The sequence below is a fragment of the Rhincodon typus genome, chromosome 26 (assembly GCF_021869965.1).
Source record: "Rhincodon typus isolate 14 chromosome 26, sRhiTyp1.1, whole genome shotgun sequence".
NCBI classification, from domain to species: Eukaryota; Metazoa; Chordata; class Chondrichthyes; order Orectolobiformes; family Rhincodontidae; genus Rhincodon; species Rhincodon typus.
In genome coordinates, this window is record NC_063357.1 from 24,441,876 (window position 1) to 24,468,385 (window position 26,510).

The 26,510-nt window shown below is 41.0% G+C and overlaps 1 protein-coding gene across 1 annotated transcript in view; it reads right to left on the reverse strand.

Moving 5' to 3' along the window:
• The window catches only part of dhrs11a (dehydrogenase/reductase 11a), an 82,137-nt gene that overhangs the window by 10,705 nt on the left and 44,922 nt on the right, over positions 1-26,510 (reverse strand). The window contains exons 3-5 of the mRNA XM_048612660.1: positions 19,285-19,379; positions 8,608-8,737; positions 2,085-2,177 (exon numbers count right to left, since the gene is read on the reverse strand). Coding sequence (XP_048468617.1) covers positions 2,085-2,177; positions 8,608-8,737; positions 19,285-19,379 — 318 coding nt within the window. The remainder of the gene's footprint in view (positions 1-2,084; positions 2,178-8,607; positions 8,738-19,284; positions 19,380-26,510) is intronic.

Genomic DNA, 26,510 nt, shown 5'->3' on the forward strand with positions numbered 1-26,510 from the left:
AACTAGTAAAAACAAAGGATACAGTATTTTTTTGGGGGAAAAAAAAAGTCTTCCCAATTTTTCCTGCCACCTTCAAAAAATTGTGTACATACAGATCCCAATTCTCTCTGATCCTGCAGTCCCTTTTTTTAGTTTATATCCAGGTGCAGGTCACTGATATACATCAAAATGATGCAAATGGTGGGAACATAATTGTATACGTCCTTCCAGTCTAAAGTTCTGTCCCTTAAGTTCAAAATTGATTAAGGACCATCATACATTTTATCTGTGTACATAACATAAACCCTCACAATTACCTTATAGAACTTGATTAAGTTAGTCAAACACAATTAGCCTTTAACAAAACTTTCTTGTTAACCCATAACTTGCTAAATGTTACTCTGCCCTAGATTATTTCACAGACATATACTGATTAGCTTCTGGTTAACATGTTTATCAAGGGATAGATCATCTGTATTCTATCTTGTTCTATGACATCAATGTCATTTCCAAGATAGGAAGATTGCGGTTAGAGTCTCTGCAATTTACACCCTCATTTTTCCCAGTTATCTAGATGCATCCCAATTGGACTGAGTGCCATTTTCATTTTGAGGAATGCAAGACTTAAATATTTGATTCTATATTTTAACCCTGTCCAATATTAGCTGCTACCTTCTCATTTACTGATACATTGAAGATGAGGATGCTGCTAGTGAAGACAAACGTAAAATACTGACTGAACATCAGCCACACCCTCTGTCTACATAAGAATTTCTTCTTTAGTCCCAGTTGTCCCCACCATCCCTTGGTCTGCCGCTTTTCTATACATATTTACAAACGACTTTTGAGGATAGGTTAGTGACTATCATCATTCTCTTATTCTCTTTCAGATCTACACAGTATTGCCTACATTCAGCTCAGTTCTCTACTATAATATGAAACTGACATTTGTCATCAGCATTCTTTTTCTGTTTCTTTTCATCTCAATGTCGTTAGTTATCCAGGAAACCAGCTTTGGATGCTCTTCCTTTTCCTTGTGGGTTGTGCTTTCTCTGTAGCTGAATCATCTTCTGGTTAAATACTTACCTTTGTTGAATTATTGTTTTGCCTACCAACTTTGGATTCTAATTCACCTAGGCCAGACCCTTTAACGTATTGAAGCTAACCTCAGTCTCCCATCTCCCCTTTAAGTATTCTAGCACATCACTGTAACTTGATCTTCACCATAACCATTGTAAACCTAATTATAATCACTGTCTCTGAATCACTGCTCCCAAATGGATTCCTTAATACAGTTATTTTCCCCAATACAAGATCCAGCACAAATCTCTGGGTTGGAAACAAACTGATCAACACCTATTTTGATTCATAACTGGAAATCAGGTATCAGGCCATGCTGATGTACTCTGTTTAAAAGATACTATTGAACCTCCAGTGGTCCTGGCCATTGTAAATGAGACATTTCTTTGAAGTGAGATTCAGGAATAAATTTGGAAACTCTCTTGTTTATTGATTATAATGTAATATAATTGCAACATGGACTTGGTCTTGTGACACTCATTTATAACATTATATAGCACAAAATGATCACCCATTTTGTAAAATCTAAATACTTGATTTCAGTCCAAGTTTGCACTAGTTAAGCTACATACAATCTACAGCAAAAATGCTGAATACTCACCCAACTGATGCATGGCTGTGCTTATGCTCTGCAGAGACGCATCACATTTTAACCACCTCTTTATTATCTGCGCAATATCCTTCAATGTCTTTCTCCCTTATGTATACTTTAAGCCTGCCTTTAAATTTTTTAATACTGTCTGTTCCAACAGGTTTAGTGGCAACACATTCCATTTTCCCTTGCATGTGTCCATACATTTTTCTTCACGTCATATGGATGGGAATGAAAAATTCATTAAGATATATATAGCATTTTCATCAAGGTTAGGCTTTGTTTCTCTCCTTCCTTTTAGGTTTTCAGATTACTTCATACCCTAGCATCTAAACAAACCTCATTTAGGCTCAGATACTTACAACAGTGACCAGGAAATTAGCAGCTAAGACATGCACAGGAATTTATTTACACAACAGTTTGGCTTCCATACCTCAAGGTTCTCATACGTTGCTGCAGCTTTTTCTGGATCATTGTTATAAAGCCTAAATGCAAACTCTGTTTCCACCAGTCCTGGAGATACAGACTGTAGAGGGCACAAGGCAAAGTTACAACATCAGTTTGCATTTATATATAGCACTTATAATGTAAAACAAACCAAGGTGCTCCACAGGAACATTATCAAAGAACAAAACGGTAACATGGACTACAGCCAGTCAAGCAGCATTTGTTGTTTCTTTACTTTGACAATCACAGGAGTCACAAGTTCAAAAACCAAGAATTTTCTTTAACTAATGACAACAGAATGGTTTGGGAGAGGTACAATGCCTATTCGTAGGTCCTTGTCAGCAAAAAAAATTAACTGTCTTCTGTAAAAAAAGAAAACACTAAACAAAGATACCCGTTTTAGCCTTGAGCAAACAGAGTTAAGCAAGCAAAGGTCCTCCTATATATTTGTCCATAAAGGATACTAGTCACTTTATTCCCTAACCACGTAGGTCCAGTATAGTGTTTACTGTTGAAGACCAACTCCTGATATTAAGAAGAGACAGGGGGGGTTCAGGGTGGGAAACTCTGAAGTACGGTTTAACAGGAGGATGCATTTTAAATTTTATGCAAGCCTGGACTTGTGACGACAGCCAACAAGCAAAGGGAAGGAAAGGAGAGATTGCGGTTTAGTTGGACGGGATGAGCAAGGAGAAATAGGACCTCAAAAGAGTAATGATCACAGGATTGCTACCAGTGCCACTTGCTGGTCAAAATAGTAATTAGCAGGATACATCCAATGAATACATGGTTGGAGAGATGGTACAAAGATAAAAGGATTCAGATTCCTGGTGCAGTGGGACTGGTTCTGGCAGATACAGCACCTGTACGATCTAAATGGGTTGCACCTAGGCAGAACCAAAACCGATGTCCAAGGGGATATATTTGAAAGTGCGGTTGGGGAGGGTTTAAACTAAAATGATGGGGAGTTGCATATCTAAACTGGAAGACAAATGACAAGGAAATAAGGACTAAAATCCAAAGACAGAATGAGAAATAAGAAAGATAATAGGCAGAGAATTCAAGGGTTAGAATCAAATAGAACAAAGAATGCTAAAAAAGACATGCCTTATGATGCAACTTTCACAGTAAAGTGAATTGATTAGTTGTGCAAATAGATCTAAACAGGTATAACAGAGGTGATTACAGAAACGTGCTGTGCAGTGACCAGAAATGGGAACTGCATATCCCAGGGTTTTCAGTTTTTATAAATGGCAGACAAAAAGTAAAAGTTGGGGCGACGCTGCTGATTAAAAAGGAAATTAATGTGATTGTGAGGAAGAATATTATCTCTAGTGAAGTAGAATCTGTATGGTTGAGCTGAGAAAAACCAAGAGGCAGAAAATTATAGTGGGGGTTGTATGTAGACCCCAAACTGCAGCAGTAATATTGAGGAAGGCATTAAACAAGAAATTAGGATACAAGTAATAAAGGCATGCTGTAATTATAGGAGACTTCAATCTGCATACAGATTGGGCAAATCAAATCAGAAGCAAACTGTGAAGGAGGAATTCTTGGACTGTATAGAAGCAGCACAGTGGCTCAGTTGTTAGCACTACTACCTCACAGCACCAGGGACTCCGGTTCAATTCTGGCCTTGAATGGCTGTGTGGAGTTTGCACGTCCTCCCCACGTCTGCATGGGTTTTCTCCAGGTGCTCCAGCTTCCTCCCACAATCCAAAAGATGTGTGTGTAAGTTAGGTGGACTGGCCATACTGAAATAGTCTATAGTGTTCAGGGATGAGTAGGCTAAATGGATCAGCCATGGTAAATGTGATAGGGTTCGGAGGGCTGATGTGGACTCGTTGGGCCAAATGGCCTCCTTCTGCACTGTAGGGGTTCTGCAATAGCTTTATGGATCAATACATTGAAGAATCAAAGAGGGAAAAGGTCATCCTTGACTGGGTACTGTTTAACGAGGAATGAATAATAGACAATCCAGTTATGAGTGGGACCTTAGGGAAAAAGAGACTACAATACGATGAATTCTTCATTAAGATGTAGAGTGATGCAGTTGTTTGAGACTAGGGTCCTGATTTTAAATAAAGGAAATTACAATGGTATGAGGCGTGAACTGTGATAAAAAAACTCAACATGTCTGGCAGTATCTGTGGCCAGAAAGCAGAGCTAAGATTTTGAGTCCAATAATCAGTCTTCAGAACTGCCCAATTTCTTCAGCAATTTCAGTTTTTGTTTCAGATCTTCAGTATCCACAGTTCTTTGTTTTGTTTACAAAATTTGGGGATTGTTATTTAAAAGGATGACGGTAGAGAGGCAATGGCATATACTGAAAGAGTGCATGGTCAAACTGCATAAGTTATTCATTCCAGTTTGGCATAAAAATGGGAAACATGGTCAAAGCATGACTAACAAGGGACATAAGTGATAGTATTAAATCCAAGGAAGAGGCACACAAATTGGCTAAACAAAAAAAAACAGACCTGAGAATTAGGAACAGTTGAGGCTTCAGCATAAGGAGAGAAAGAGATGATGAAAAGTCAAAAATAGAGAATAGGGAAAGATGTTCGATCTACTGAAGGAGTGCAATGAATGTCTCCCAGAGTTATTCCTGGGATTGTGCGGCCGACATACAGGGAGGGACGGGCTCAGTTAGACTAAGGGTGGATCTCATAGGAACCTATAAAATCCTAAACAGGATTAGACTGGGTAGAAGCAGGAAGGATGTTCTCGGTAACTGGGAAGTCCAGAACCAGCGTTCACATTCTAAGCATCAGGGGTAGGCCTGTAATGGCAGAAATGAGTAGAAATTTCTTCACTAAGAGACTAGTGAGCCTGTGGAATGCTCCGTGACAGGAAACTGTTGAGGTCAAAGCATTGAAGAATTTCAAGAAAGATGTATATATAATCCTTCGCACTAAAGGAATCAAAAGATATGGGGAGGAAGCAGGAATGGGATACTGAATTAGGTGATTAGCCATGGTCGTACTGAATGGTTGAACAGGCTCAATGGCCTATATTCTATGTTTTCTCGTAAGAGAATGATTTGGATTAGGGAGAGATAGATCGTAGGTGTGGGGATGGGGACTGGTTGGCAGAGAGCTGGCAGGTAAACAGCTGAGTCAAATAATCGTGATGATGGAAGCAGTAAGTTTGTTAGAAGTGCGGAAGTGAAACGGTTTTAAATGCAGTCCTCTGTTGAATCACTATATCTTATTGTCATTTACCTGTTGGAATTTAAAAGCCTCAGAAAACCTAGCAAAAATGAATAAATGCATTTTACAAAAGATCATGAAAATGACAGTATGCTGCCTTAGAAGATTTTACTGGCTGCCCTACCTACTGAACAGGTTGGCCTCAACCATTGCCAGTCCATCTCCCACCCAATTAAAATTGGGGAAGATGAGCTAGAAATTATTCATCCTTCAATTCTCACCAGCACCCAATACCCCTGTTCGCAGGATTAAATACTACTCCTCATATACCTTCAGGATCTGAAAAACAGATCAGAATTGACATTCTCTTCTATTGCCTATTACATTAGAGTAGATTAAGTCATCAGCCAAGACTGCTCACAGTTCAACACAATCATGGGTCATCTTAATTCCTAAATCACTTCCAATACCAGTATTATCAACAGAAATGAAGAACATGTTAAAGGAAGAGGATAATTTAAAATGTATAATATGACTGAGGATAATTTATTTTTAAAAATGCCTGGCTAAATAGTGACTAGTGCCATCAAAAAGGTTTCTAACAACTGGGAAGCAAATGGCCGGCTGGTCAAGTTTGTTGAGTCAGACAAGGTGAGTTTTCCCCTTTCTGCACTCAAGCGTAAAGACAGGTGTTTAAAGGTGGCCCCAACATCCCTAACTTCCAAGATTACTCAACAGATCATATGCCAATCAGCACAAGATTGGACAGGAAACATGGGCAGGTTTCTATCACACACCTCAACATTGGTCACCAGAAGTCACTGGCTGGCATTATCTGGATCCTAAAGACTGCCAGTTGAGGCATCCTCCTTGAGAAATTTAAGTGAGAAGATAAGAAGTATTTTCTTGCTGCGAGTTGGGAATGCAAATGGAGAAACACCCTATAGTCTCCTAGCCCAGCAGGCATGTTGCCCTGCTTTCCCAATCAGTAAACTTGCCACCACCTTTCTTGCTGACAGGAAAGCAGGTAATTAGGGAGGTGGCAAGTGGTAGCCCTTAAGAGCCCATTCATTGGCTACTTACAGTAAAAGTTTAATTGGTGGCAGGTTCAGAAGGTTGTCCATGGAATTTCATGTCCAGAACTTAATTGGCAAGGTGGTAGGAAGGGCACAAGTGGCTTGCCACGATCAAGTCTACATGGACCTCAGTAAGGCACTCAACAAGGTTCTGCATGGTAGACTGGTTAACAAGGTTAGACCACGTGGAATACAGGGAGAACTAGCCATTTTGATACAAAATTGACTCAAAGGTAGGAGACAGAAGGTGGTGATGGAGGATTGCTTTCGTTGGTGTGCCACAGGGATCGGTGCTGGGTCCACTACTTTTGTCAATAATACAAATTGTCTGGATGTGAACAGAGGAGGTACGGTTAGTAAATTTGTGGATGACACAAAATCGGAGGTGTAGTGGACAGTGAAGAAGATTACCTCAGTATACAACAGGATGTTGATCAGGTGGGCCGAGGAATGGCAGATGAAATTTAATCTAGATAAATGTGAGGTGCTATGTTATGGTAGAGCAAATCAAGGCAGGACTTATGCACTTAATGGTAAGGTCCTGGGGAGTGTTGCCGAACAAGAGATCTTGGAGTGCAGGTTCATAGTTGCTGGAAAGTGGAGTAGCAGGTAGACATTTGGTATGCTTGCCTTTGTTAGTTAGTACATTGAGTATAGGAGTTGGGATGTCATGTTGCGGCTGTACAGGACATTGGTTAGGCCACTTGTGGAATACTGTGTTCACTTTTGGTCTCCTTGGTATACGGAAGATGTTATAGAGTCATAACGTCATACAACACGGAAACAGACCCTTCAGTTCAACCAGTCCATGCTGAACATAATCCCAAACTAAGTTAACCCCACCTGCCTGCTCCTGGCCTATATCCCTTCCAAACATTTCCAATTAATGTACTTATCCAAATGTCTTTTAAACATTCGAACTGTCCCCACATCCACCACTTCCACACGCAAACCACCCTCTAAAAAAATTTGCCCCTCATGTTTTTTTTAAAAATCTCTCTCCTCTCATCTTAAAAACGTGCCCGCGAGCCTTGAAATCCCCCATCCTAGAGAAAAGACACCTATCATTATAAAATAATGAGGGATATAAATAGAGTTAAACTATAAAAGATCACCTCTCAACCTCCCATGCTCCAGTGAAAATAGTCTCAGCCTATCCACTTTTCATTTTAACTCAAACCTTCCATACCCGACAATATCCTGGTAAATCTCTTCTGAGCCCTCTCCAACTTAATAATATCTTTCCTATAACAGGGTGACCAGAACTGGACACAGTATTCCAGAAGAGGCCTCACCAATGTCCTGTACAACTTCAACATGACATCCCAACTCCTTTGTTGTTAAACTTGAAAGGGTTCAGAAAAGATTTACAGGGATGTTGCCAGGTTTGGAGGGTTTGAGCTATAAAGAGGGGCTGAATAGGCTGGGGCTATTTTTCCTGGAACATCGGAGGCGGAGGGGTGACCTTATAGAGGTTTATAAAATCACGGGGGCATAGATAAGGAGAATAAATCAAGGTCTTTTCCCCAAGATCGGAGTCCAAAACTAGACAGCATTGGTTTAAGGTGAGAGGAAAAAGATTTAAAAGGGATGTAAGGGGCAACTTTTTCATGCAGAGGTTGGTGCATGTATGGAATGAACCACCAGAGGAAGTGGTGGAGGCTGATACCTTTGTAAATGTTCTAATTGTATCTGGAGGGGTAGATGAATCGGACGGGTTTAGAGGAATATGGGCCAAACGCTGGCAAAATAGGAGTACATTAATTTAGGATATCTGGTTAGCATGGAAAAGTTGGACCAAAGGGTTTGTTTCCATGCTGTATCTTTCTGACTCTATAACTTGCCTAATTATTTCCCTTTTTGCTCATGCCAGGGAGAGGATAATTCCACCCAGTTTTTTTTTAAATAACACATACCAAGAATGTTCCACATTCAGCCTTATATACTTAACTGTTAACTGGATTAAGTTTACATGGCTGGTGAGAGCACTCTGCAACCTCATACAAGTGGCCATTCCTCAAATTTAAAACTTGATATCACAGGTCAGCAGCCTATTTGACTCTGGGTATGTCAATTGAGACTTCATCAATCATTCACCCTCTACCCACCTCCAGTGATCAGATGCAATGAGTGGAACCCTGGCTAGTTATCCTTTTCCCAACCTCTACATTCCCGTGCAAAGGTGTTATCTGTTTTGAAAGTAGCTGCACTGTAATATTTCACCAATCTCGAATGTCCCATGCAAGGAAGCCTCCTTTCATTTAGTTGGCGCAGTTCTTACCGTAGCCCGTATGTGCGTCTGGGCTTCTTGAAGCTCTTGCCTTAACCCCTCAGTCAGGGCAGTTACTGCAAACTTTGTAGCTGCGTAGAAATGGGTTGCTGAGGATGGGACTACTCGGTGGCCACTCATACTAAAATGGCAAAAAAAGAGGGGAGAAAAGATGGAGTCAGGTCTACCACAGCACGTAATGTGCCAAATAAATCTTATAGACAGGACCTGGATAAATATACATACCTACACAAGTCAATTGCATAAACATGGCTTTATTCCATGGAATGCAAAATGTACTAATAAAAATTAGGCCAATTACATTTAAAATTACATTCAACAAAAAAAAATCAGCTGGTCAACCAGCATCTTCAGACAGATGATTTCCGGTAATACTCAACTGTTCTTCTAAATAGGTTTCAAATGGAGGGAGAAAGAAAAGCAGAAAAAGCTGCATAACAATCTTGAAGAAATGGAGCGCAAATTCGTCAACATTTGTTTTTTTTTAAAATAAATAATGGTAGCTAACAAAGCGCAAGTAAATCGTAATGCAGACACATCTTGTAGATTACCTGCAAGAGTATGGAATTGGCAACACCACAACAGTCACAGTTAAGGTGCAGATTTACTTCGATTCTTTGGCCAAATGGAGAGTGCTTAGACATTGACAAAGAGATGTTTGGCATTTTAATAGGAATTACAATAGTCTGGAGTCCTGTACTTGCAGACAAAGTTGGATCTCTGCATTAACTTTTAAACTGCCAACCTTCCCCGTTTTTTGTGACTTTTATATACTCGTTTCAAGTGCAAAACTATTAATTTGACATATTTCTAAACACTAAACAACACTATTCCATACAAGCAACTTACAGTGGGCTACCTCCTCTCCTCACACAAACTGCAGTTTAAACACTGCGACGTGTCAGTTTTATTAACGTTCAAGTTGGTATGTGATATAAATGAGGTTGTTGGCTTGCTCACCGAGCTAGCTGGTTTTTGTACAGACGTCACTACGCTAGGTAACTTCATCAATGCGGCCTCCGATGAAGCGATGCTGTTCTACTCCACTTGGTACTTATATGATCCACTCTGTTAAGTTGGGTTGTGACATTTCCAGTTCTGTTCTGCATAGGTTTGTATATGGGGTCTAATTTTACATGTTTATTGTTTCAATCATGGGTTGAAAACCAGGCCTCTAGGAATTCCTGTGCATGTCTGTGGTTGGCTTGACCTAGGATGGTCACAATGTCCCAGTTAAATTGATGGCCTTCATTGTTCGAGTGCACTGAGAGGAGGGAAAGTTTGTCACGTCGTTTTGCCGTTAGCTGGTTTTCATGTATCCAGATGGCTCGTTTCCTTCCAGTCTGGCCAATGTAATGTTTGTTGCAGTCATTGCAAGGTATTTTGTCAACTACGTTGGTCCTACATGTCACGGGTATGGGTTCTTTGGTCCTTGAGTGTTTGTCGTAGTGTGGCTGTGGGTTTGTGCCCTGCCATGATTCCTAGTGGTCGTAGGAGTCTCGTTGTCAGTTCTGATATGTTCTTGACATCGGCCGCTTCTACAGACTACCCAAAGTCCATCAGCCAGACATCCCCCTCAGACCCATTGTCTCCCTATGAGGCACACCTACACACAAACTGGCCAAGGACCTACAACAACTTCATCCACAACCTGAGCTACAAATCTTCAATACAAATATTGAAAGCTGTGCACGCTGCCTCAAAAATGACCAGGTACCAATTGCATTATCACTTGGACCTATACAGAGGTCAGACAGTTTTTAAAAATCAGTGATGTAGAGGTGCCGGTGTTGGACTGGGGTGGACAAAGTCAAAAGTCACACAACACCAGGTTATAGTCCAACACATCTATTTGGAATCATGAGCACCTAACAAAGGGCTAAGCTCCAAAAGCTTATGATTTTAAATAAACTTGTTGGACTATAACCTGGTGTCATGCGATTTCTGACTTATAAAAAAAAAAATCAGTGACAGTATCATTTTAGTGTACACATTTAGTTTCTCTCACCAGGGTCCATAATTGTACACGAATAGCCTCATGGTGTTCTTGAATTCTACATTTAAATACCACAAAAAGCAGACACCAAAATTATTGAATCATAGAAACCGTACATCAGCCATTCAACCCATCAAGTCCGCACCATCCCTCTGAAGAGTATCACACCCATATCCACCCCCCCCCCTTTACCCTATCCCTGCATTTTCCATGGCCAAGCCACCTAACCTGCGCATCTTTGGACTGTGGCAAGAAACCAGAGCCACCGGGGGGAAATCCACAAAGACACGGGGAGATTGTGCAAACTCCTGAATACTTTTCTTTGGTATTCACAACTGAGAGGGACCTCATTACAGGGGAGGACAGTGTGAAACAGGCTGGTAGGCTGGAGGAGGTAGATGTTAGTAAGGAAGATGTACTCGGAATTTTGAGGAACTTGAAGATAGATAAGTCCCCCGGGCCTGATGGGATTTATCCAAGTATTCTATGGGAAGCAAGGGAAGAGATTGCAGGGCCTTCGGCATTGATCTTTTCATCCTCACTGTCCATGGGTATAGTGCCGGAAGACTGGAGAGTGGCAAACATCATTTGCTTGTTCAAGAAGGGGAATAGGGATAACTCCGGAAATTACAGGCCAGTTAGTTTTACTTCAGTGGTGGGCAAATTATTGGAAAGAGCTCTGAGAGATAGGATTTATGATCACTTGGATAGGCATAGTTTGATTTGTGATAGTCAATATGGATTTGTAAGGGGTAGATCATGTCTCACAAACCTTATTGAATTCTCTGAAGAGGTGACCAAACACGTGGATGAAGGTAGAGCAGTGGATGTGGTATACATGGATTTAAGTAAGGCGTTTGATAAGGTTCCCCCTGGTAGGCTCATGCAGAAAGTAAGGAGGCATGGGATAGGGGGAAATGTGGCAGATTGGATTCAGAATTGGCTGACCCTTAGAAGACAAAGGGTGGTATGGATGGAAAATATTCAACATGGTGCTCAGTTATGAGTGGTGTACCACAAGGATCTGTCCTGGGTCCTCTTCTATTTGTGATTTTTGTAAATGATTTGGATGTAGGAGTGGAAGGGTGGATTAGTAAGTTCACGGATGATACAAAGGTGGGTCGAGTTGTGGATAGTGTGGAGGGCTGTTCTAGGTTACAGAGGGACATTGATAGGATGCAGAGCTGGGCTGAGAAGTGGCAGATGGAGTTTAACCCTGAAAAGTGTGAGGTGATTCATTTTGGAAGAACAAACTTGAAAGCAGAGCACAGGGTTAACGGAAAGATTCTTGGCAGTGTGGAGCAGAGGGATCTTGGGGTTCATGTCCACAGTTCCCTGAAAGCAGGTGGATAGAGTTGTTAAGAAGGCGTATGGTGCGTTAGCTTTCATTAGAGGGATTGAGTTCAAGAAGTTATGCTCCAGCTTTCCAAAAGCCTGGTTCGGCCACATCTGGAGTATTGTGTCCAGTTCTGGTCGCCTCATTACAGGAAAGATGTGGAAACGTTGTAAAAAAGGTGCAGGGGAGATTTACCAGGATGTTGCCTGGAATGGAGGGAAGGTCTTACGAGGAAAGGTTGAGAGAGCTAGGGCTTTTCTCGTTAGAATGATGAAGGATGAGAGGTGACTTGATAGAGGCGTACAAAATGATCAGAGGTATAGATAAAGTGGACAGCCAGAGACTTTTTCCTAGGGTGGAGGTAGCTATTACGAGAGGGCATAGTTTTAAAGTGAGTGGAGGTAGATATCGGGGAGACGTCAGAGGTAGGTTCTTTACTCAGAGTTGTAGGGGCGTGGAATGCATTGCCGGAGAGGGTAGTGGAGTCGGCCTCGTTAGGGTCATTTAAGCTGCTATTAGATAAGCATTTGAATGATAATATAAAGGTAGGGGTGGAAGTTAGATAGACCTTAGGTTTAGGGTAAAAGTTCGGCACATCATCGTGGGCCGAAGGGCCTGTACTGTGCTGCACAGTTCTACGTTCTACGTTCCACACACCAGAGGTTAGAATCGAACCTGGATCCCTGGCACTGAGAGACAGCAGTGCTAACCACTGACCCACCATGCTGCCCTTATTATATTGACATAGTCTGATAATGAACAGCACAAAAAATAAAATTATTTTGTTGCAGCTGGAAGGAAAGAGTTGGCTCACAATAAACAAGAAAAAAGATTTCAAGAAGATGCTCTTAACTGTTAAGAAGTAACAAAACCTCTTTGAATGATCTGTCACAAAATGGATTATTTCAAATAAGAATTCACAACAGTGGTGAGCTTGGCTTTGTGCTGATTGATACATTGTACAATGTATGAGACTTTAAAAAGAAAAGAAAACTCCACCTTGAGACTTTAACAGCAGCTGACCTTTCCCATTAGGCACAACCACTTCATTTTATAGTTTGTACCCACAGGTCTGGAAATACTTTCTGCAGTAAATCACTGAGTAACCATTTGGGTACTTTCAGTACATATACACTCATCTTTGAAGGTCAAAGCACATGCAAGGCTGCATTGCGGCAAAATTATTTGTTTCCTGTCTTGCAGCATAATAAACCAAAAAACTCAGTCAATATTTTTTCATGCGTCAACATCTAGTCTTGATTATCATTCTCAAATCCAGGTTACGGATACACTTTGCATGTAGTTGAGAGGCACACCAGATTGTAATTTTGTTTTGCTCCTTTAACCGGGAGTACTCTAATGAAAGCAGCAACAAGAATGTCTAGTTTTGTGGCACATTTCAAGGTGCTTTAGAAATGTGTTTTCAAACTGAACTCGACATCAAGAAAAATGATGATAGCAGACTTGGTAAGAGAGAAAATAAGAATAGAAATTGCTGGAAAAGCTCAGTTCTGAGACACAGCCACCAGACCCGAAACATTAACTCTGATTTCTCTCCATAGATGCTGCCAGACCTACCGAGCTTTTCCAGCAAATTCTGTTTTTGTTTGTTTCTGGATTTCCAGCATCCACAGTTCTTTCATTTTTTTTTGTTTGGAAATGGATAGATAGGTCTTAAGCACTGTTTTAAACAAGGATAGAGAGACAGAGACTTACAAGAAAGAATTTCAATCCTTAGGATGCTGACACCTCACCACCATATTAATGGAGCGACTTAAAACCAGAATCATGCAGAGGGTAGGTATCTGGGACGATTCTAGAGTAGGATGAGGCTGCAGCCTGATGAGAGCTCTTCACATTTCCATCCTCCTCTGACTGAGTTCAGCTGGATTAAGAAAGCTGGAGCAACTTCCCCACTTTCAGAACTAAACTGTAATTGGTGGAGTTGGGGCAGGGTCAATGATGTCCTTGGACCTTCGCCTGCTTATTTAAAGGAGGACCCTTTCTGGTTTAGACAGTTAGCTTAGTTGTCCAGAGAAGACTGGAAACAATGGATTTTGGTGGGATCATACTGGTTGTATTTTAATTATTTATTTGCCTAGATTCTGCAGTACAGGTTAACTTAAAATTCGCTTCCCCGCAATATCCATGTTTTATCCACAGGTACACAACACGTCTTATTCTGATTTTTAAGGCAAAAGTGAAAAGAAATGAAGGGGAAGGGTCAGATTTTTTTTCAAAAGATTTCAGCTCCTTTTATTCTGATAAATGTGTCACTGCTAAATTAAAGCTTATTCAGAAGCAATTTGATGAAGATAAAGACTGATCCTTTAATAACATTTAACCCAGTCATTTTAAAGATGTCATGAGTTACATCACTTCAAAACTCCTGGAAAGTTAAGTTAGTGCCAGAAGAGAGAGAAATAACTGATTCAAAACGATTATATAACAGAGCAACATTTAAATCAGAGTTGTTTAAGGTGATTAAATACAATTCACAAATTAAAATTATCCTCAGTGCAATGTCGAGGCTCACAGAGTTCACACTATTATAAATATGCAGCACTTTGTAATCTTGTTTCTTTTTAACTTATACATAAGCCACTCAACAACAAAAACATCGCCAATTAAGTAAAAAGCATCCAGGCCAGAGTGTGGCAGGACAACTTTGTTGATTCATACTGCATACACATTTTAAAAGAAAACTTGAAAGAAAACATACATGCTAAATATGACAATGTTCGACAGCACCATGCTTTAAAAACAGAAAATTAGCAGGGATAGGCTACTCAATATAATCATGGCTGATACTCCATCTTAACACCATACTCACATGCTCTCCAATAGCCCACAACACGTTTACCTTCTACAAATGTATTTTCTTCCTGAATATATTTAATAACCTTGTCTTGACAGCCTTCTGTGGAGGAGAATTCTACAGGCTCATTACAGAGTGAAGAAAGTTCACCTCATCTCAATCCAAAACAGTCTTCCACTTATTCAGAGACCACATCTCTGGTTCTGCACCCCTAGCCAGAGAAAACACCATCCCTGCATCCAGTCTGCCCACTCTAACAGAATTTTAATATATTTCAAGGATATCCCTCTCATTCTTCTAAACTCCAGTAGATATAGACTAGTTGGCTGAATCTCTCTTCACAGGACAAATCTGCCATCCCAGAATCCCACCAGTCTGGTGAACCTTTGCCGCGCTTCCTCTGTGGTACATCTTTTCTTACATCAGGAGACCAAAACTGCAGGCATGGCCTTGCACATTTGCAGTATTACTTCCTTGCTCCTGTACATAAACTGTCTTTCAAAAAAGGCCAACAAACCATTTGCCCTCTTACCCGCTGGCTGCACCTACATGCTTGCTTTCAATGACGCGAAAAGACATCCAGGTCCCACTGTACACTTAGATTGCGTAATGTATCTCCATTTTTAAATAATACTTCAGTGTGAAAAACAGAACGGTAGGGTAACAACTTTTTATTTATCCACATTTTACTGCACCTGCCATGTATTTGCTCATTTCCTCAATGTTTAATTTGCCCTGAAGCTTCTTTACATCCTTACAACTCTCTCACACCTAGCTTTCCATCGCCAACAAACGTGAAAGTGTTACAGTTGATTGTTATCCAAATCGTGATCATATTAATAGGTGGGGCCCACAAGCATTGACCTCTACAATACCTCGCTTTTCTTCCTCTCTGAAAATGACCCATTTATTCCCACCATTTGCTGTCTGCTAAACAATTCTCAATCCATGTCAGTATGTTACTATCAATCACATGACCTTTGATTTTGCATATAATTCCCTATTGTAGAACCTTATCAAAGGTGCTCTGAAAATCCAAATATATCACATCGACTAGTTCTCTCTCATCTATTCTACGGTTTACATTCTCAAAAACCTTTAGTAGGTTTCTCGAATACAATTTCCATTTCATGAATCCATGTTGACTTTGTATAATGTCACTGATATTTTCTAAATCCCATTATCACAAGCTTCACAATAGACTCCTATTTTTCTACTACTGATGTTAGACTGATTGGTCTGTAATTCCCACTTTTCTACCTCCCTCCTCCTTTAAATGGTAGGGTTACATTTCCTACCCTCCAAGCTGCCAGGACTGCTACAGAATTTTGAAACATGAAAACTAACAGCCATTATTGCCACGCACACCTCCTTTAGTAGCCCGAGCTGTAGATTATCAGACCCTGGTAATTTATTACCTTTCAGTCCATTAATTTCTCCAGCATAGTTTTAAAACTCAAAACTAATTTCCTTCAATTCTTCTATCCCAAACACTGTGCTTGATTGGTTTCTTGGCTCCTCATTGTACTGGTCTGCAATGCCATCTTGCTTACATTCCAAAGATTCATCCATTACAGTAATATTGCTAATGTTGTAGATTAAAAGTCACCCATGACTACTGCAGCATCCTTGTTACATGACTACTTCACCACCTTTGCTGTAAGGACTCCAGACAACTCCCATTAAAATTTTCCAATCCTTGTTCCTTGGTTCCGCACAGATTCCACATTTAGACTTCCTGCGCCAGTATCGTTTCTGGCTATTGCATGGATTTCATATTTCACTAACAAAGCTATTCCACCACCTTTTCCAGTTTGGCTGTCCTTCCTAAAAATTAAATACCTAGTTCAGTTCCCAGCCTCAGTTACTCCACAGCCACATCTACATCATCGCAATTGTACTGTACCAGTTTACAATTAACAACTCTTAAATTTGTCTATCTTATTGTGAATACTCCATGCATTCAGATATATTGCAGAATCCCCGCAGTGTGGTAGCAGGCCATTCAGCCAATCAAGGTCACACCAACCCTCCAAAGAGTATCCCACCCAGACCCCAACCCCCTACCCTATCCCTGTAACCTTGCATTTCTCAAGGCTAATCCACCCTATGTTATATACATTCCTGGCCACAATGGGCAATTCAGCATGACTATGATCCACTTAACCGGCACATCTTTGGACTGTGGGAGGAAACTGGAATACCTGGAGGAAACACATGCAGACATGGGAGAATGTGCAAACTCCACACAGACGGTCGCTGGAGGGTCGAATCGAACTTGGGTCCTTTGTACTGCAAAGCAGCACTGCTAACCAATGAACCACTGCGCCACCCTATTGTTCCCTTAGATTTGTCTTTTTGACATTTTTACACTTTTTTGTATGCCAGCCCTAATTGCTGCTGGCACTGGTTTCCTCTGCCTTCCATTTTCGCTTTTTACTTTTCTACCTTTCATTTCCAACCGTTTCCCTCACTTGTCTCCCTGTTCAGGTTCACATTCACTGGCTCTCTAGTTTAAACACCCACAGCACTAGCAAACAACCCAGTTTTGCTGGGGTACAACTTTCCAGCTTGAACAGATCTCCTCTTCCCCACAACCGTTCTCAATGCCACAAGAACCCAAACTCATCCCTCCAGCCACACATTCATTCTGTCTATTCTTCAATTCCTGATCTGCAATCCTGAAATTACTATAGTTGAGATCCTGCTTTTTGATTTATTTCCAGACTATATTCTGCTTGCCTCCTTCTTTTTACCAACATCAATCAGTACCGATATGGACCATGACCTCTGGCTATTCTCCCAGTGATATCCTTGATGCTGCCACCAGGGAGAGAACATGCCAGACTGATATTATTGCTGCAGTTGCAGAAATGGTGTGTTCTCCTGATGGTAGAATTCCATAACACTATTGCTCTCGAACTCTTTCTTCCTCTCCTCTTGAGCAACGTAGCTACTGTCTGTGCCACAGACTTGGCTCTCACTGCATTCCATCTCCCCCAGCAATACCTAAAATTAAAAATCTGTTAAACAGTGATGGCTCTAGGGGATTACTGCACCACCTGCCAGGTATTTTATTACTCTAGCAGTCTTTCTGCCTGTGTACTCTTTGCCAACAGTGCACCAACCTCACCGTACATGCTGTCCAGATACTCCATAGTGAATCCAGCTGCTGCTCCAGATCCAAAGCACAAGTTTGCAAAAACTGCTTCAGAACAAACTTTCTGCACACTTGGTCACCCTGCATATTGAAAGTATTCCTGACTTCCCACATCTCACAGGAGTAACATCCCACCGCGTCAAGCTGCCTTGCTGCCCAAGTAACCTACAAGTTACTCTCTTTCCGTTTATTTCCACTAGTTTAAAGACTGAAGAATATACACCAGAGATCTTACCTACTCCTTAAGTTTTAAACACAACCTAACCTAAATTAAACACCCATTTTTATTTTAAAGACTGGACAGCAGAAATACAGATCTGGTCTTGCTTACATAGATTGTAACTTCAGCCATCCAGGCTCCCATACCCACTTAATGAGTTTGTTTACCCTGTGATGTCACTTTTCAATTTTTCCAAAACTCCCACTTCAGGCAGTTTTTCAGACCCTGGTCTAGTGAATCTACACTTCTAGTTTTTTTTTTATGTTTCCCAAATCTAAAAATTTGCGCTCCCTTGCGCTACTTCAAGCCTCCCTGGTTCTCGTGTTGCTTCTGCACCATTTTAAAAACAAAACATGCTTGAAGTTTTAATACAACTGAGGAAATAGATTGCTCGACTATTCCAGAGGATAGATAAGACAGTCAAAAATATTATATAGGCCAGATAACACAAGGATGGCAAAATTTCCCACCCTAAAAGGCAGTTAGTGAATCAATTGAGTTTTATTTAATAACAACAGACAACAGCTACACACAGGCACCATTATAACCATTTTTAATTCTATTTTATTGAACTCAAATTTTACCAACTGTCATAGTGGAATTCGAACTTGCATCCCTAAAACATCAACCTGGAACTCTGGTTTGCTAAATCTGTGACATTATTACACCACCTCTAGGTGAGTAAACTTGAAAAGGACATTTGTGAAATCTTTATCAGATCACAATAAAAAAAAAAATTGAAGTGCTGAACGTGGTACCCTTTCCAGCAATCAGTCAAGGATCATATGGACCAATATTTTGCCTAGTCTGTTCCATCTGCTATCCTATTCAATGACATTTCTTTTTAAAAAAAACCCACATATCCTTAAATTTTAGAATTTTGTTGCTTTAATATTGAAAATTTGGTCCTTAAGCAGCTTATCACTGAAACTGTTCAAATCAACCAAATGAACCAAAACGAAACCGAGGAAGGTTTCCATCCCATGCAAAGCAACAATTCAATTCTCTGATGACTCTTCAGGAGAATTTTTTCTTTGAAGAAGCGACTCAAAAGTTAATCCAGTTTCTCTCCTTCCACTGCTGCAAGACCTGAATACTTCTGGCACATTTTGCTTTCATTTCAATTCAATTCCCTTACCTATTGATGTTAATAATGTGTCCATCATCAACATTTCGCATTTTCATCGACTGGTAGGCCTCCCTGGTGCAGATAGACATTGCTATCACGTTAACCTGAAATAAAGTAAGACAACATGACATCATCTCCCTTGCAGATAATCTTAAAAGTAGAGGTTCTTAGCTAAAATCTAGCATAAATGTCAATTTACAGTCATCTAATACAAAAAAAAGTACAGCACAGGAACAGGCCCCTACATTTTGATAAACTCAGAAGCTTTATTTAAAAATGGAGTAACAGCTGATGTACTCTAATCCTATAAAAATAGACTACTCAGTCACTCGAATCATCATTACTGGTGTTAAAAAGGCAACAAAAATTGTACCATTTAAATCTTTATTTAATAAAATAAACTTGGGAGAGCCACCCAACAGATTGGTCAAGCAGCAGCTTGATAGTGGTTCTTAAGGGCATGATTTTATGTTAATTTCATGCCAAAAAAAAACTAAGAAGCAACGTTAAACTTGCATAGAAGCACTGACTTAATCTACAGTGGAGTATCATTAACAGTTCTTGGCCTCCATAATGTAAAAATGATAAAAACGTGCAAAATAAGATTTACCATCATGATAGCAAGCTATCGTTATCAGGAAAGATTGAACAGGTTGGGTTAAAAAAAAACCTGATCACGATCTTTAATCCTATTTAAGGGTTTGATAGGGTGGATATGTAGGTACTTTTACTTGCACAGGAGTTTAAGATTTAGGGGGCCATAAACAAGAGTCACTATTAAATCCAAAAGGGATTTCAAGAAATATCTGTTTATCTGAAATGAGATATAAACGTTGGACTCCTTATAATGGGACCATTTAAGGTAACCAGCATACATGAATTAAAGGGAAGTTCCCCCAAAGGAGAAAAAAAAAATGGAGGGACATATTGATAGATGGATTCCAGCTTTCGTGTCTAATCCTATCAGAACATATACCCTGCTTCTGTGCCTAAATAATATGGAATAATTTGCACACAATATTGTCCAGATGAGATTTCAAAGATTCGTCACCAAGGCTAATTTGATAGCATTACCACTCAACTTCAGAAGGACAATTACCATCAGACAGCTTTTGGCACCTAGAGAGAGAAACGATTCTACTTGACCTCATCTTCACAAATCTACTCATTTCAGAATTATCTGTCCATGACAACTTGGTGGTAGAAATGACTACTGCACGTATATTAATAGTCCCAAGCAATTTTGCATGGCATTATTATGTTAATATCAAAACTCAAAAGCTCAGAACTAGGCATCCATAAGGCACTGCGGCTCCTCAGCAGCAGAATCGTGCAGCATCACAATGTAACCTCATGGTCCAGAATATCCTCACACTTTTATCACTAAAATTGACTTGATCTTTCAAAGCGGTGACTCGGGAATGAGGCACCAAATGTCCTCCTTTCATGCTTTGACTTTCAACAATTACTATCGAGCAAGCTGTCCAATTCTTGGTTCAGTGATAACTCCAGAAGAGCACTAAGGCAGAAGCAGGCATAACAGAATTTTTCATTGATTGATTGATTTATTTATTGTCACGTGTACCGAAATACAGTGAAAAGCTTTGTTCATGAGCAGCACAGACAGATCACAGCAAGCAAAGGATGTACGGATCAAAAAGACTTAGAGGCATACAGGTACATTATTTGAGGCTAGAGTCCATTCAACAGTCTGATAACAGCCAGAAAGCAGCAGTTCCTGAACCTGCTTGTATGTGTTCAGGCTTCTGAATCTTCTGCCTGACAGAAGAGGTTGTAGGAGGTCAATACCAAGGTGCGATGGGTCTTTGATGATGTTGGCGACCTTTTTTTTAAAAAATTCATTCATGGGATGTGACATACTGCTGGCTAGGCAGCATTTATTGCCCATCCTTAATTGCCCAGAGGGCAGTTTAGAGTCAACCATATTGCTGTGGGTCTGGAGTCGCATGTAGACCAGACCAGGTAAGGATGGCAGTTTTCTTCCCTAAAGGACATTAGTGAACCAGATGCGTTTTTCCGACAATCAACAATGGATTCACGGTCATCATTAGATTCTTAATTCCAGATATTTATGGAATTCAAATTCCACCATCTGCCATGGTGGGGATTGAACCTGGATCCCCAGAATGTTATCTGGGTCTCTGGATTAACAGTCTAGTGATAATACCATTAGGCCATCACCTCCCCCTTTCCACAGCAGCAAGCTGTGTAAATAGAGTCCACGGGTGGAAGATTGGCTTCTGTGATGGTTTGTGCTGTGCACACAACCTTCTGTTGTTTCTTATGGTCCTGAGTAGTGCAGTTGCCATACCAGGCTGTTTTGCAGCCGGACTGTATGCTTTCAATGGAGCTGATGTTAGAACACTGATAGAATTTTTTTCTTTAAAAAAAAAAAAAAAAAAAAAAATTATTCTGCGATCTGGGCATGGCTGACTGGGCCAGTATTTATTGCCCATCCCCTAACTCCCCTTGGAAAGGTGATGGTAAGCTGACTTCTTGAACCACTGCAGTCTAATTATGCCACAAAAGGAAGAAGTTCCAGGATTTTGACGCAAAGACATGGAGAATGGGGATATATTTCCAAGTCAAAACACAGTGATTAATCTGGAGGGGTACTTGCAGGTAGTGGTGATTTAATGTATCTGCTACCATGGCCTTTCAAATGGTAACTATCATGACTGTGCATTTGGAAAGTGCTTTGGAAGGTGCTGTGCAAGGAGCCTTGGTGGATTTCTGCAGTGCATCTTGTAGGTGGTACACACTGCTTCTGAAAGTCAGTGTGGTAGAGGGAGTAGATGTTTGTGAATATGGTGCCAATTAAGCAGGTTTCTTTGTCTTGGATGGTGTCAAGCTTCGATGTTGTTGGAGCTGCATTCATCCAGGCAAGTGGGCAGCATTCTATCACATACCTGACTTGGGCCTTGTTGGTGATGGATTGGCTTTGGGTGTCAGCTCCATTGAAAGCATACAGTGGTAAGTTACCTCACTGCAGAATTCTAACGTGCACTTGTAGCCAATGTATTTATATGGCTAGCTCTGTTGAGTTTCTGGTCAATGGTAACCCCTGGAAGTAATATTGGGAAGATTCAGTGATGGAAATGCAATTGAATATAAAAAAGGGACAAAAAAGGTTATATCCTCTCTTATTGGAGATGATCATTCACACCACACGGGTGGCCGGCGATGGTGCTTGCCATTTTTCAGGCCCAGCCAGGTTGTGTCCAGGTCGTGCTGCTTTTAAACATGGACAACAGCCACAACCACCTTGTTGTGCATCAGGTATGATTCAAGCCAGCAGAGGTTGCCCCTGATCCCCGATTTTGTTCGGGCTCCTCGATGCCATACTCTGTCAAATGTGGATTTGCCATCAAGGGCAGTCGGTCTCGTCTCGTCTCGTCTCAAGTATGGACAGAGTTGAATTCAAGAACTAAAACTATAAGGAGGTCAGAAGCTGTGTGGCCCTGGCAGAACCTGAACTGGGCATCAAGGGAGCAAGTTATTGCTAAGTGCTGCTCGATAATTAAACCTTCCATCACTTTACTGATGATTGAGAGTCGACTGAAGAAGCTATAGTTAGCCAGATTGTACGCAAAATCAGGACAATCTTTTATCATCGTCTGATAGATGCCAGTGTTATAGCAGCGCTGGAACAGCTTGGCTAGGGCTTTGGTAAGTTCTAGAGCAGGTCTTTAGTACGAATGTCAGATTGTTGTCAGGAGGCCATTCTTTGCAGTATCCAGTGCCTCCAACCATTTCTTGATAGCCCATGGAGCGGGAATTTATGGATTGGGAGCTGTGATGCGGAGGCCTCTGAAGGAGGCCAAGATGGATCATCCACTTGACACTTCTGACCTTATCTCCTGGCAGATGCTGGGCTCTCGCATCGTAGAGGATAGAAATATTTGTGCAGCTTCCTCATCCCCTAAGTTTCTTTTTAAAAAAAACTGTTCTCACCATTCATGACTGGGTATTGCAGATCTTCAGAGCTTAGCTCTGAGCTGTTGGTAGTGGGATCACTTAGTTGGTTGTCTTTTGCTGCTTATGCTGTTTACTGACAAGTCATCCTGTTTTATATCTTCACCAGGTTGACACCTCACTTTTAAGTATGCCTACTGGTACTCCTGCCATGCCATCCTACATTCTTCATTGAACTAGGGTTGATCCCCTGACCTGATCATAATGGTAAAGTGAGAGATATATCTGCTTATGAGATTGTAGATTGCGTTGGAGTCTGAGGTGCTCAATCTGTTCAAAGTCTCATTTAGCAAGGTGATACTGCCACACAACACATTCCAATATATTCTCCATGTGAAGGCAGGACTGTGTCTCCATAAAGACCGTACAATGATCACTCATACTGATGTATGCATGGACAGCTCCATCTCCATACTCACCATTCTGACTATGAGGTCAAGAATGTTTGCTCTCTTGATTCTCTGACCAGCTATCACAGATCTGGTCTATCAGCTATTTAAGGATTCAACCAGAAAAATAGGTAATGTTGCTTCCAAGCTACTCTTGGTGGTGGACATGAATATCCTCCATATGCTGCTCACATGGAGAAATACTGATTCATCAGCGGAGGGTTTTTTTTCCTGAGGGGTGGTGTTGCTATGTGGTAATCAGATGTTTTCTTGCACATGTTTGATCTGGTGCCATTAAGGACTTCTAGAGCAACTCCTTCCCCATTGTGCTGCAGGGTCTATCCTGCTGGTGGGACAGGGTATACCTAGGGATGGTGGTGTCTGGAACATTGTAAGCTGTGATTCCTGGAGTATGACTATGTCAGGCTGAGACCTTACTAGTCAGAGAAAACTTCCAATTTTGGCACTAGCCCTCGGATGATAGGAAGGAGGACTTTGCAGGGTCAAGGGGGCTGTCTTTGTTATTGCCCTTCCTAATGCCAGGTGGTCCAAATAGCCATGAATGTCAATCACTACGCAACAGATATTGAGGAGAGATCTTGTAACCATTGGATCAGGATTGCGAGGTGGACAAAGCCCTGCAGCTTTGCCAGATGCAGCAGTGAATGGTGACGGACAATTAAGCAACAGACAGCTATATAGTGGCTCTGGAAATGTTCTCTAATGCCAGAGGTCACTGAATATTAGCACAAATGAAATAGACAAATCTAGAGCATTTGCAACCAGTGGCAACAACAGTGAACAACTCTTCACAGCTTCCCCTGAATTCGTATCATCATTGATGCCAGTCTTTAGCTAATTCAAGCTAGTCCACGAGGAAACAGTGAGGTAGACTACCTCAAGGCCCCTAGCTCCTAGCTAACCAATCCCGTGTAGTCAGTATTATCAACCAGTATGGAAATTAGCCAGGTACTTTCTGTCAACAAGAGTCAATTGCAACTTTAACTGCCTTTAATTACAAAAAGCTAATGAAATAATGAAAAAGGCAAAAAAATGTTATTAAGTGGCACTTAGCCATGAGTAACCAGTTCAGTTTGTTTCGTCAAGCCTTGGTTTAAACAAGAGCTACATTTGAAAATAATTTGTCATTGAAAAAATAATGTATTGTATTACAGTGTTGGCAGCATAAAATCATAATAAAATGAAGTTAACTTTGTTTAATGAAAGGAAAATCAGATTTGCCAAATTTATTGGCATTTTTTGAGAATTAACAAGCAGAATGGATGAAGGGGAACCAATAGATGTAGAGCATTTTGATTTCCAAAAAGGCATTTGATACAGTTTCCACATAAAAAGTTTGATACACAGGATAATGGCATTTGACACAGTCTAGTAGCATGGATAGAGGATACCTTATTAATAGGAAACAGAGAATCAGAATAAATAAAACATTTTACAGTTGGCAAACTAACTGGGGGAGTGCAACAGGTATCAGCTGTAAGGCCTCAACTAATGACAATCTAATTTGATGACTTGGTGAAGTGCTCAAGTATATTGCAGTCAAAATTTGCTGATGATGCAAAAATAAATCAAAGTAATCTGTAGTGATACAAAAGTCTACAAAAGGGAAAGATTAAAGCATCATACACAGTCATTCCTCTATGTCCACAAGGAATGATGAAATTCACAAGTGAAAAACAGGCTAAAAATTTTGCCCGCAGATGTTGAATTTTGTTACTTATTTTTTGGCGTGGATAAGTGAAGTCATGATTCACGATTTCGTGGATACAGAGGAATTAATGCAATTAGTTTTTTTTTGAGAAATCAATTCACAGGATGCGTACATCACTGGGTAAGCCTGCATTCATTGCTGATCCTAGAGGGCAACTGAGAGTCAACCACATTGCTGTGGATCTGGAAATCACACATAAGCCAGACCAGGTAAGGATAGCAGTTTCTTTCCCTAAGAGGACATTAGTGAATCAGATGGTATTTTCTTGACCATCAGCAATGGATTCATGGTCATCTTTAGACTTGAATTCCAGATTTCAAATTCCATCAGCTGCCAAGGGGGGTTTCAAACACAGGTCTCCAGAACATTACCTGGGTCTCCAGGAATACTGTATCTCAAACTTGATTGAGTTTTTTTTGAGGAAGTTACCAAAAATATTGGAGGGCAGAGCAGTAGACGTTGCTTACATGGACTTTAGTAAAGCCTTTGGCAAGGTTCCGTGTGTTAGACTAATTAATAAAGTTAGGTCACATGGGATTCAGGGTGAGCTTGCCAATTAGATACATAATTGGCCGAACGGCAGGAGACAATAACAGTGGAGGGATAGTAGGAACTGCAGATGCTGGAGAATCCGAGACAACAAGGTGCAGGGCTGGATGAACACAGCAGGCTAAGCAGCATCATAGGAGCAGAAAGGCTGACACTTCGGGCCTAGACCCTTCTTCAGAAATGGGGGAGGGGAAGGGGGTTCTGAAATAAAGAGGGAGTGAGTGGGAGGCAGATAGAAGATGGATAGAGGAGAAGATAGGTGGAGAGGAGATAGACAGGTCAAAGAGGCGGGGATGGAGCCAGTAAAAGGTGAGTGTAGGTGGGGAGTTAGGGAGGACGGACAGGTCAAGGGGGCGGGATGAGGTTAGTAGGTAGGAGGAGGGGATAGGTGGGAGGAAGAACAGGTTAGGGAGGCGGGGACGAGCTGGACTGGTTTTGGGTTGTGGTAGGGGGAGGGGAGATTTTGAAACTTGTGAAATCCACATCGATACCATTGGGCTGTAGGGTTCCCAAGCGGAATAGGAGTTGCTGTTCCTGCAACCTTCGGGTGGCATCGTTGTGGCACTGCA